The 13,136-nt window shown below is 40.1% G+C and overlaps 1 protein-coding gene across 1 annotated transcript in view; it reads right to left on the bottom strand.

The window, feature by feature from the left end:
- Window positions 1-12,045, bottom strand: part of ATXN10 (ataxin 10) — a gene marked incomplete at its 3' end in the record, with an annotated part of 36,708 nt that extends 24,663 nt beyond the window's left edge. The window contains exons 1-2 of the mRNA XM_008945138.1: window positions 11,858-12,045; window positions 9,128-9,210 (exon numbers count right to left, since the gene is read on the bottom strand). Coding sequence (XP_008943386.1) covers window positions 9,128-9,210; window positions 11,858-12,045 — 271 coding nt within the window. The remainder of the gene's footprint in view (window positions 1-9,127; window positions 9,211-11,857) is intronic.
- Between the last annotated feature and the right edge of the window lie 1,091 nt (window positions 12,046-13,136).

Raw genomic sequence — 13,136 nt, 5'->3', positions numbered from 1 at the left:
AAGTGGGTATCAGTCCACATTATAAAACCACCATGCATGTGTCATAAATCAGCAACATCTTGGCAGGCTGTACTAGAAAGCCTCCAAATTGCAGAAGCAAGAAAAAAAAAAAAACCCAAACAGCTATACACACTGCCTAAAAACAGTATCAGCAAGGAGAAAAGGGAAACCTGCAAGGCAGCCCAGTGACTGACTTACTCATCCTCACAACTTCAGGATATTAGCTCAGGTTAGTTTCTCTCCTAGATAGAGCCCCACTATCAAGAACCACTGGATTCAAACTCAGTAGAACATTTAGAGCAGAGTTATAAAAAGGTTTTAAAATAAGAAAGGAGTTTTCCACTGGACTAACAAGGGATAAGCACAGCAAGCTGGAGCCTACTGTATTCAGACCTAAGATCCTACCACAGTTGCCTGTGTTATCCAGGGTCTAGGTAATGATGATCCAGGCCCAGCTGGAAGCCCCATTCCCTACTCCTTCACTTTTCCCCTGAATAAGATAAGAAAATGGGGTATTCAGAGAGAGTCCCTGGCCCTAAAGCTGCCAGAGACAGAGGCCACACTACACACACAAGAGCTACAGAGAATTCAGAGTTTGCTAATTCAGGACAGTTCATCAGTTTGATTCATCTCGGTCCAGGTTTGGCTCTTTTCCTTCTGCAGGCAGCTGAAAGAGGTGTAAAAGTTGGCTCTCTGTGTTCCAATTTCTGAAAAAAGGCCAAAGAACAAAGATCTGGAACAATGACCTGAACCAAGGCCCACCCGAATCAGTCTTTCAACAGCCTTTGGTGGATTTTGGACCAAACTATGAGAACCAAGAGAACCTTTTCACCCACAGAAGGTGGAATCAGGTCGACAGGTTAGGAAGGGTGAAGCTTGCACAGCTGTAATCCTTCTGTAGATGTTCTGAACTCAGGCAGCTCATTAAAAAGCCACAGCAAGCTTCTGGGTGATCCTTGTGGTCCCTTCCAACCCTGACAGATTCTGATCTGTTTTAGCAGAGGACTTAGTAGTGTTGGCTTGATGGTTGGACTTGATGATCTTGGAGGTCTCTCCCAACCTAAAGGATTCTATGATTCACCAAAACACAGCACAGACAGAGCAGCTGTAAAGTTAAAACTGGAGCACAGGACAGGACTGGAGCATTTTTACATCTGGTAACTCAGCACTGCCTAGCAGCAAGAATGCCCAAGTGCTGCCTGTACTGTTAACCAGGAAAAGGGCAAATGTTGGCTGTTAGAAAACCTCTTATTTACTTCATAGCATAGATGTTACTGGTGGATGCTCACCATCACTTTTCAAAGGCATTCAGACTCACTTTCAATTAAAAAAAAGAAAAAAAAAAAGAGAGAGAAACACAAAGGACCAAAAAAAAAAACCCAACACCAACCCCAAACCTGAACAACCCCAAATGGTATCTAGGGAACAAACCAATTACTTAAATTTTTCCTGTTTGATAAAGTAGTAAAATGCTCTGAGCTATAGCAATTAGAGGATAACAAAACTCCAAAAACCACAGGATTTTCTTAAGCTATGGAAACATGAAACCAAAATCCCAACACAAGTGCAAATAGCAGTTTACTTCTACCAGATAGTGTATCAACTGATTGTTAGGGCACATACTCTGCAAATGCTACAAAGACCATGAAAATCCCAATATTGTTTTTACAGATTGGAAAAACACAAAGGCCAAAAACAACACGAATAACTCAAATAAAAAACTCATGCTTATGTTTACACAAAAGTTTGATGAGGATAATATATTCGTCACACTCCCACAATTATTCCCTGAAAATACTATAAATATTATTTTGACAATGTAATTATAGTTTTCCCTTTAACAGTGGCAGCAAAGTACTGGCACCAATCCCCCCTACAAAAAGCCTAGACAGACAAAGCAAAGATCATACATGGCAACTGGCAGCTCTTAAGATGAAGGCTTGTCCCTTATTTATATGGCTACAAAAAGTCTGTTTCAATTAGCATCTGGTTTAGTTAAGCTGTGAAACAGAAGTAGTTTAATTATGCTAGCAGGAAGCAAAAGGAAACCCCAAAGACAAAAATAAATGGAAGAGCAGATTTTTTTATATTCTCTTTTCTTCCAAGCAATGGAGGCATGCTCCTTTCATGCTGCTTTTTTTGGGGGAATTAACCCCATGGACTGTGGGTCTGTTCAGGAACTGTACTCTCTCCCAGTTCCTCTCCTTTGGAAGAAAAGCTAATACAAATATGAACATAAATTGACAAAAAAAAAAAAGTAACAGTTTGTGATGTTTTGAGTCTGTATGACAAATAAAATGGTTCAGGCTTTATAACCACTTACTCTTATTCCATGTAGATCAGCACATAACAACAAAGCTGCAGTGTAATAATTTACAGTATTTGCTCATTAGAAAAAAAAAAACAACAAAACCAAACAACAGCTATGAAACCAACAAAAAAACCCCCCACAAAACAGTATGCCTTCTCCTCCAGAGATAAATATAGAAAGCCCTGATGTGGGAAGAGAGGAAGGATTAACTTTCCTTCCTTAGTCCTGTTGTTTAAATTTAGTAGCCATTGTGTTTGAGAGTCTCCAGGATACATTTTAAAAGTTTACAGGCAGTAAAACAAGCCATGGTTTCCCAAATGCACTGGGTAAGCTCTGGGTGTTTGCTCTGCTACCATGCCTGGCTAGTAAAAGTGTACTGTTCCATCACACTTTCTAGGCATATTTTAAAATATTTCTTTTTTTCTACAGCAAACACAAGCAGTAATTTGGAAATCAAACCATTTGGTGCAATGTGACTAAAGAACTACAAAAAGTAGAATAAAACAACCCCCTGAAAGCCACTGAAGAGGAAATAGAAGCAGAAGGGATAAACTCCTTTGGTCAATATTGGCATTCATTAATTAATATTTGGGTTCCAGAGTTGACTCTCTTGTTCCTTTTAATTTTAAATGCACAGCTGATTAACCAGTCATGCCAGAGGAATGAAGATTTCTTTCAGTGAAGAAATCTTTCATAATGCCCAACCTAAACCTCCCCTGGCAGAACTTGAGGCCATTTCCTCTTCTCCTATTGTTTGTTAATTGGGAGAACAGACTCTCACCTTGCTACAACCTCCTTTCAGGTAGTTGTAGAGAGCAATAAGGTCTCCCTCAGCCTCCCTTTGTCCAGGCTAAACAACCCCAGTTCCCTCAGTCACTCCTCATAACAAAATGTCAACAAGATTTTTCTGGTACTACCTGAACTCCTGCAGCTTGCAATTCATTGGCTTTTTAACCACAACATGCCTTCACCTTCAAGAGTATGCAAAGACATCAGGTATCCTTCTTTGCCCAATTACATGAAGTTTTCCTGCAGACCTCAGGAGTTTCTGTCTTGATGTTTCATCAGAGATTAAATGCTTCCATCCCATCTGGCTTTGGCAAGAAATAGTATCTCTGGAAGCTATAGATAGCCTAGGTTCCTCTTATTTTTGAGGCACACCCATACCTTTATGACTTCCCCTCCTTCCTTTTTTACTCTCAATGAAGGAATAATGGGTTTATTTTTACAGAGTTCAGAATTCTAAGGTTATTTATTGCCATTTCTTCTGCACAGTATTTCTCTTCCACACTGACAGATTAAAAAGCACTTTCCAATGCACTTTCAGTGATAGATGGTCAGGTCCAAACCAGTTTGAGCACTTAAACAGTCTGGAGCTGAAACCAAGATATTATTAATGCTCCTGGAAGGCAGAGGAGAAGAAAACAAAACAAAAACCCAAACAAAACAACAAAAAGCACTAAAAATTTTAAGTTCACTTTGGTTATCTTCACCTGAACAGCATCACAAGCCTTCTCCTTTTCTGTTCAAAGCAAGAAACGTTTCTCTGTAGCTCCCTTGTAAGTCCATGGCATTTGGAGCATTTGAAAAATGCTTCAAACAAGCTATTCCATATTTTCCCACACATCCTCCCTCAAGAAGGAGGTGTGAACAGGTGTCAGACATACTATATTCACACTGCTGAACACCCTACCAGAAAATCCTCAACTCACTGGAACAAGTAGAGGATTAAAAGAATTTACATAGAATCATCTTTCATCACTGCATTTAAAGGAATGGTCTAAGTTCTGTGCTGAAGAGAGTATCTGTAGCAGTTTAACTTTCCAGACAACTGGAAGCATGGTCAAATGCCTGGTCAAGGATTCCAGCTCACACTCTACTACAATTTACCCAAATTTCTGGAGTCCATAACACTATGAGAAGGAAACAGCCTAAGCCTTTGTATAACAGCTAGCAGATCTAGACCTCTATTTTGACAGAGATCTCCAGGAGTACTTATAACATGAACCTACCCTGTTAACATCCTGCCATTAACACATTTTTATGCAGATTACCCTGGTTGTTTAAAACCCCTGAACACTCAGAAGGGATGTCATCAGCACAGCATGCCAGTGCTAGCTGAAGTCTCCCCAGCAGCCTGAAACTGAGGGATGCTGGCAGGATGCTCAGAGCACCTCTCTCAGGCACGCACATGCAGCTGGGCTGGTGCAGTTGTGCTCAGCTCTGCTCAGAGAGGACAATCAACTCATTCAGAGAGCTTGCACAACAAATTGTCCCAGGCAGGGCAGCTATCAGGCATCCAGGGCCTTTTCATCCTCGAGGAGAGAAAAGTATTTTGGCAGATAAACAGTTTTCAAGCAATTATGTTGGAATTTGAAGCACGTGCTTCGGCAGCAGTAATATTTTGAAGCGGTGAAAGGTTTGAGAAGATCTATTTACAAACAAAAAAGATTAAAGTTTCTTCTGTCCAGGATGTGGTGGGGGGTGGGAATCAATCAAAGGATCAAATGGGACACAACCTGAACATAAGCTTGCTTCAAAGCAGGCATGCCCTCACTGCCATTGATTAAGGAGAAACAAAGCTACCCCCTTTTTTTTCCAGATTTCAGAAATGAACCCTAAAATCCAGATCTTACACTCTGGAATCTATAGATCCATCATCTTGAAAAACCTCAAAGTACCTTCCTAAAGGTCTGCTAGATGCTGCTGGAAAGCTTAAGATTTGCCACAGGAAAAAGGAAGGGGAAAAAAACCAAACCCAAACCAAGCCAACAACCCCACAACCAAACCAAGACACATGCTATGAAGTGAAAGAGGTTTTCTACCTGGGCTTCTGACAAGTGTATTTCCTATGTCTACTGAAAACCTAATATACTGAACTCCTTCTTACCTCTTAAAGAGATCTGAGTCTGCCTGAAGTTCAGTTAAAGTTCATCTGGCAGCTTCATCAGCTGGCAAGTGTTCTTGGTACCCACAGCAGAAAATAAAAAAAAAAAAAACCCACCTTGCTATGCTGAGGCTTTTTTTTTTTTAATTAAAAAAATAACTAAACCAAAAGGAATGAAGAGAGGGTACTAGGAAAAATCCATGAAATCTATATTCTGTAGAGAATATATTTTTTTCCCTGAGACTCAAAACTTTGAGCAGCTTCTTAGCTGTTTGTTGGAAGACTGTAGTCTCAAATCAATTAATAAGAAATGTAATTGACCTTATTGCATGCAACATTTCCACATGAGTAGGTACAATTCCTGCATTATCACTCCCTATTCAAATTAATTACAAGCTAGGGAGATGGGCACAACATTTGTCATCTTCTCTGTCTTCTCATCAGGAATATCCAAGCTCCTGAAACTAAAAGGTGAAGTACTTAAACAATCACTCACTTCCCAGACTTTCAGTGTGTATAGTTTTAAGAACACTGAGATGAAGCCCAGTTTGCAGAGAGTGTCCAAGAAGTGTATCACTTGAATTTTTCTTCACTTGACTGGGAAGTTCTCTCTTACAGAGGAGGGAGAGCTGCTAGAGTAATAAGGAAAGAGAGCAGGCTCACAAGCATGTGTGACTTACCTGACACAAACCACCCCTGACCCTGCCCAGAAGGGCTGCAGATTGTTAAACACTTTGTTAAGCAGCATTGCCCACCAGCCCCCTGATCCCATCTAGCTGTTGGCTTCCTCTGTGCAACTCTTCAGAGCAGGTTCCCTTCTCTAAACACTACAGAATACAAATTGCTCCAGATAAATTACTAGATTGCATTGTAAGCAATTAGGAGGAGAGAAAACAGGGTATGGAATCCAACTCAGGGAGCAAGAAGGGAGGAAGGGTACAGACAAACAGTTATCTGCAGCAACACCAAATGGGAAAAACCTAAAAATGTTACTTTTATTAAAGTGTTTTAATAAAAGTATTAGAAATAAAGATTATTATCACAGGGATGGCTGGCTTGCAGGTGGGTCTGGCCAATCTTTATATGCCACATGTCTGAATGAACTAGTTATTTTTGTGTCTATCTGAAGCCTTAAAGAGCTATTCCAGGGCAGCCTCACCATCAGGTTTTCTGGCCCAAAACAACTGCTTTTTCTAAAGCTGGCTAGGACAAGTACATTACAAGCATATGGGAATTTATCTCATTTTTTATAGCACTAAAAAAAAAAAAGACATATGCTGAAAACTTGCAGTAGAGGTATTTCAGTAAACACACTGAAGTGAGGAGCCAAACAACGTATGTAGCACCTGGGCCTAAGATAAACTGTGGAAAAAAAAGTATTTCTCCTAGCAAAGAAGATGCAAAGGAGTCTGGATTTAATTGAATGAGCCTTAGCAACAGCTTTTTAATCACAGCACTTTGCACAGCACCTTCTTTTTTGATCACTTATATACTGTTGGAGCAGGCAGCTCATCTCCTCCCTCAGAACCACCACACTGGTTACAGTAGCAGGCAGAGAATGTAGATTTTATTTCATCTCTGGTTTTACCTTTTAGAATTTGTACTACATTGAACTTTTCTACAAAAATTACCACACCACTCAGCCTTGCCAGTCTTAACAGTTACCAATGGATGAAAGTGACTGGGTAAAATGGATAAATAGCCCTGAGACTGGATTGCCTGCAGGAAATAAAAGGAGAATCATGAAGCAGAGATATAGTTAGTGAACACAGTAACATTTACTAATTTCATGGGTTTCCTTTGTTTCAACAGTGTCCAAGTCCAGCTCAGCAATTTGCCTTGCTTCTGAAAATATGGCTAATAATTCACAGCTCAACTGTTAGCTCCTAATGTGTGCCCTGTAGAAGGAGCTGGTGCTCTAGGCACAGAGTTTATTTTCACTTAGAACAAAAGATCCTCAGAACACTCAGCAAGGAATTAGCAACACTGGCTTCTTCAGAAAGCTGTTTTGTAACTGGAATACCCAAGTCATGCTCCTCACAGGTTATTTCCCAAAGGGATCAGTACTATATGCAGCCAACCAATCATCTATCCTGGTCAATACATCAAATTCTACTTGCTATTCAATATCACTTGTGGAACAAGTTGAATAAGACTCACAAAACATATCAAAATACTGTTGAAAACTTTCTGATCAACATCCCCCTTCATTTTCAATGGTGATAAAAAGGTATTTTACAATATCCTCTGGCTAGGAAGTCTGAAACAACTAATGGAACTACTGGATTCCACCCCCTCCTTCACTCCCCCAGTGAAGAAACTTCACTGCTTCAGTTCCCAGCAGCAGGAGAACAGGACACAGGCACAGGGTGCCCTATCAAGGAGGGGTCAGCAACCACAGGACTAAAGGGGAAACCTCAGGCCATGCATGTAACCATCAAGGGGTACCTTCTGCTTGCTCTCCTGCAGATCCTGGGAGGCACCCCTGAAAGATGGTGTTCTCATACCTCAATTCCTGATGCTATGAATAAGCTGAAGATGGAAAGTCCACTTCCTCAGGACTGCCATTGGAGGCTATGGCTGTCAAGGACCCTAGCAGGGACACCAGGCTGGATGAAAAGAGCATTTCAGTTCCCATCCCTTTTCTTTCTCTTACTGGTCTATGAGGGGGTTCACAACTGTGGGGGAGAACATTCTTGGCCTCCATGCCTTCTCCCAGTCCTCCCTGATCAACCCTGTGATATGAGTTTAAAGTCACTCCTATGTGTTACCAGTTCCTCATCTTTGTGGTCACTGGGCAAGCTCTTTTTGCCATCCTCAGGGTTTAGTCCTGGTCCCCCCACACTGAAGGGCTGTTGCTAGAATCACCCACCCTTCCCTGGAAGAAGGATTCCAGAAACAGGTGAAAGAGTCAGCATGGTTTAAGGATAATACTGTCACATGGTTGAAAGGCTTCACTTTGAGCCAAATGCAGCAGCAAAAAGAAAAATGGTATCCTGGACTTCACTGCTCTTTCCCACCTTCATAAAGGTGTTTGAGGATAGTTTGCTGTATGACAGAAATTCCACTTGCTTTCATAAAATGATAGAAAAGCAGCAACAGGAACCCAGTGAAAACCTCATGCAAGCAATGCTAGTGAAAAGAAATAAAAGCAGCAATAAACCAAGTGTTCCCCACTCTCAGCAACCATAGACAGTAAAGACTGGTGTCCAGTCCTCTATATCAAGCCCCATAGGCACACACAGGAAAATGCAGATTGTGAAGAGAATTACTGAAAATGCCTTAATATCCAGTGAAATCACTTTGGTAGGAACCACTAACAATAACTGCTGTTAAGGTGGAAGGAATCTGTAGTCAGATTTTCTCTTCCCTGCATGTAAAGAAAAAGCTCATCCATTAAGGAAATGTGAACACTACTCAGATGAGTACCTGGTTCTTGGCAGATATTACCCTGACTGGCCAGCAACCACAGTACAGAAATGAAAATGAAAACCCAGGTTTTAAAAACTCACAGCCAAAATTTGTTTCCTGAAATTAGATGAACTATTTCAAGTGTCATCCAAATAAAAAAATGAGTATTTCATTTCATGTTTGCAGATTAAATAAAAAGACAGCAAAACAGCAGAATATAGTTTGAATGGAGGTATTAGGGGAACTTTCCCTTTTTGCAATTCAGATATTCTGGTTACTTTTAGTTTCCATATATCTTCCATTTAACCATCTACAGGGGACAGTTGAGGGAAAATAGAACTGAACTAGACTTGAGATTGAATTATTTTTTTTTTATCAGCATAAAGAAGCAATTCAACAAACAATTAAGTTTATTTATGAAAAAAATGCCTCAGTAAGGTGAAATCATACTACCACAAGACTTCTCATGTATAAAAAAATAGCACAGGCTATATATTTAACAAAATCCATAGCCTTACCAGTCAATAACAATTCTCCTTTGATTTGTATTCCATGAAGCAATTTGATCAAATGGACAGACGTAGGGATGAGACCCAAGTTCCTATTATCAAATTAGAAAAAAATAATTACTTGATATGAAATACACTTCAATAAAACAAGAAAGCTTTTCACTGAAGCTAACAGCAAGTCTTAAACATCTTAAAAAGCACTGAAATAAAAAGGAATTTCTCCTCCTTAGCTGTGCCTGACTATCAATAGCCACACTACTGCCATCAGAAGCAAGTCAAACAGATCACACACCAACAACTTTGGACACTACCTTCAGAGCTAAGTACCCTTTCCTCTCTTTTGCTATTCTTCTAAATCAGATGTTAAAAATGACCAAATTATTCCTGTAATGTGAACAGATTTATTTGAGTAAAAACTTGGCTTGGTTTGAAATTCAGGTGTTCAGGGAAAGTGTCAATATATGTTACTTAGTAATAAATTTTGAGGATTTTTAATATCAACAAAGTGATTAGTGATGAACAGCAGGGCCAGGTCAAAGGGAAACATACAAAACTCTGAGAAGGAAGGCAGGAAAAGTCAAGTAATCATTTATACTCTCTCCAATGAGAAGGAATCTCAGAATGGTTTGGGTTGGGACCTTTAAAGGTCATCTAGTCCAATGAGGAGGGATATCATCCACTACACCATGTAGCTGGAAGCCTCATCCAATCTGACCTTGAACACTTCTAGACATGGAAAAATATGGTGATGGTGAAGATAAATCAGTGAAGCCATTTGGAATCAAATACAACCTATTACAACATTTCCTGTTCCTTCAGACCCCAAATTTCTTCACAGCACACAAAGCAGAAAAAAAAATGGCCCTGGAAGGAAGAAAGCATCATATTCCCCAAGAGTTTCAAAGCTTTGTACAATCCATGTGATTACAATTTTTGCATTCTTCCCTGGAAACAATCAGTTTGGTTTTGATCAAGCAATTTGTAGTTTGAGGTGGGGTTTTTTTTGAATATCTGAACGTTGCACACTTCAAATCAGCATCAAAGGGGCATCATTTTCATCCCACTAACAACTTTTGATCAGTCAGGATGTTTAATTCCCAAACAAGTTGAGCATTTGCAACTGTTTAAAATCAACACAAACATGTGGTTAATGTAGTGCTGGCTCAAAGCACCCAGTGCAGTAGTAAAAGGAGCATCAACTGTTATTCTACTACAAAGCCAAACCAGTATCTGCTGAGTGACCCACCAACTCTTCCACTGTTAGAAACAGAGTCAGAACTTTCTATAGACACACAGGCTGTGTATTCCTGCAGGCTAGAGAAAGAATTGTGAGGATGCAGGTTCCTAAATAAGCAAAGCCATGCTAACTGTCTTGTGGGGATTGGCACACAGCACAAGAATAACCAGTGCAGAGCACGTTTTTCTTCAGAATCAGGTTAGCCATCCAAATTCCATGACAAACTAACAATTCCTTTTCCTTCCTCATGGAATTCAGATGTCCATAACCAGGTTGTATTTGGCATGCTACTGAAAAGGGGAATCCTACCAAGTCCCAGCCATGCAATTCTGTTCTCCCTGCTTTGTTAACATGAGTAATTAGGGAGTGACAGCAGTCACAATGAGGAACCCAGTCTGGCTGAACAGCCACCAGCAAAAATTTAGGAACAAGCATATAGGTTTTCTGTCAGATCAGTTCCTTGACCCACAACAGGATCAAAAGTGTCAGCACTACCAGAAACAAAAAGAGCCTAAATGTAGACCCACCTCATTCTAAAACTAATGCCTTCTACAGAGAGTCCTGCAACATTCATGGCATTAACAAAATTCTCCCTCAGCCCAAAAGTTGCAACTTTGTCCCACATCAAAACTGTGGGACAAAATCTAGTTCAACAAACCAAACTTGACATGTCCAAAGAAAACAACTTTTAAGACTCTACTCCACAATAATTCTTTCTGATCTAACAAACTTGTAACAGGTTTTGGTTTGTTGGGGGTTTTTGTGTGTGTGTGTGTGTTTTTGTTTGGGTTTTTTTTTGTTTGTGGGTTTTGTTTGTTTGGGTTTTTCTTTGGCTGGTTGTTGTTGGGAGGGATGTTTGTTGGTTGGTTGGTTGGTTTTAAAACAAGCAGCTGGTAGACTAGACTTTCAGTAACTGCAGCTGGTTGTATCCCAAGCAACCTCTAAATGTTGCAATAGGCACAGGCACAAACAAAAAAGCTTTAAAAAAGCAGCTAAATAATTTAAGGAGCCAGACTGATGATGACTTCTCCATCCATATCAGCTCACCTGCACATGGATCAGGGTTGATATGCACAATTCTATACACTATACTTTGCCCTGAGTGACAGACAGGTCTAAATGTATTTTAAAAAGCATACCAATCCTATAAGTGGTAATTAAGACTATTTATTCATTGCATTATTTAAAAAAATTAAGGAAATGAAAGAAAAAAAAGACAAGGATGATTCTACAGCCAGACTTCCAACAGGCACATATCATTTGCATAATGAACTCACACTCAGGACACACTTTGTTCTGCTATCCAGCAGTGCCCAAAACTCTGACCTATAAACAGGTCAGTTATTTTTGTTTCTAGCATACTTCAAGGAATTGCATCAAGCAGGAAATACCTGTTAATAAATCAGCAAACACAGCAGTGTAAAAGAAGAATCTCTGCACAAAGGCACACAAACATCAGGTGGTTATATTTTTGAAGGAGTTCAAGTGGATCCTAGCTGTACCTGATGGCACGTTGATTTTTGGCACACTCAATGCAGGCATTCCTCAGGCACCTGTAGCACTCTGCTACGAGCAGCAGGCAGGAGCTGAGATCCACCAGTTCACAGGAGCCCTCACAGGCCTGCTCAATCTCACTTGAGGTGCTCCTCAGGATTTCCAGGAGATCCTGAAATACGCTCTCCTTTGCCATTTCTCTGAAATAAAGGAATATTTAGGAAACAAAGAAATTGCACTGCTGTCAAAAAGCTTATGACAGTTACACTTCTTATTGTAAACCCCAAGATGCTTCTGCAACGATGTTTCAGTAGCCACAGTAAAGGTCTTTAAAAGCAGAAAGGCTGAAATATACACACACAATCATCTCTGCAGCCTTGCAGAAAAGGGGCTGTGAGAGAGTTGTATCCCCTTGGTATTCTTCACAGCTTCCCAACAGCTCTCTGGAATCCTCATTTTCTGTTCAGAAAGGAGATGAGCAGCACGTGGCAAACGTTGGGTAACTCATCAGGACTACAGGCTGGTGAAAAGAAGCCACACCAAGGAGTGTTTGTGGCATTGCTAGAGGAAAGCTCAATAAATTCACTCATCCAATGCTTCTTACTAGAGTCAGAAATGGGAAATCCAGATGCAGCCCCCTTGAACCTGAAACAGGCTTGTAGCACACTCAGGATCAAAGAGGAAACACTGAGACATCATGTTGAAAAATACCTCCCTAAGCTACAAAGAGAAGAAAGTGAGATGAGATGAAAAGTAACATTAAACAAAATATGTTCACCCAGAAAACTCTTCCTAAAGGAGAGTTTTTAAATGTCTTGATCAAATATTGCTGGATGATTCAGTACTACCTATTTTTTTAGAAGGAAAATATCTTCCTTCTGCAACTTTCTCCCTAATCCTAAAACATTAATCTATAAAACCAGCAAAGAGCTTGTTAAGCTGGTTTTAGGTTAAAAAACAGCTTTTCTTGTAAGCAGGCCTCAAAATTTAATTCATAATTTCTCAGAAAATTTGAATTTCTTCAGAACTGCTCTGTGGATATTCCACAAACTTCTTGTTCTTATGTTTCGTTGCCTAAGACAGGATCATCAAAATTTGCTACTGCTACCTGTCCTTGATTTCAGCATTGCTGTTCTCCAGGAATCCAAAAAGGGAGTAGAAGTAAAGGGTGCAGCAGTCCAGCTCTCAAACGAGCAAGACATGCACAATTTCTGTGGTTAAGTCAAAACAAGGAGTCAGAATTGACGTGTCCATGCCAAAAGGAAGATTCCTGTCACTCTTTCTAAG

This window comes from Merops nubicus, unplaced genomic scaffold, assembly GCF_000691845.1.
Source record: "Merops nubicus isolate BGI_N331 unplaced genomic scaffold, ASM69184v1 scaffold10558, whole genome shotgun sequence".
Lineage (NCBI taxonomy): Eukaryota > Metazoa > Chordata > Aves > Coraciiformes > Meropidae > Merops > Merops nubicus.
The sequence above is the reverse complement of the archived record's forward strand: the minus strand, read 5'-3'. Positions and strand labels throughout refer to the sequence as shown.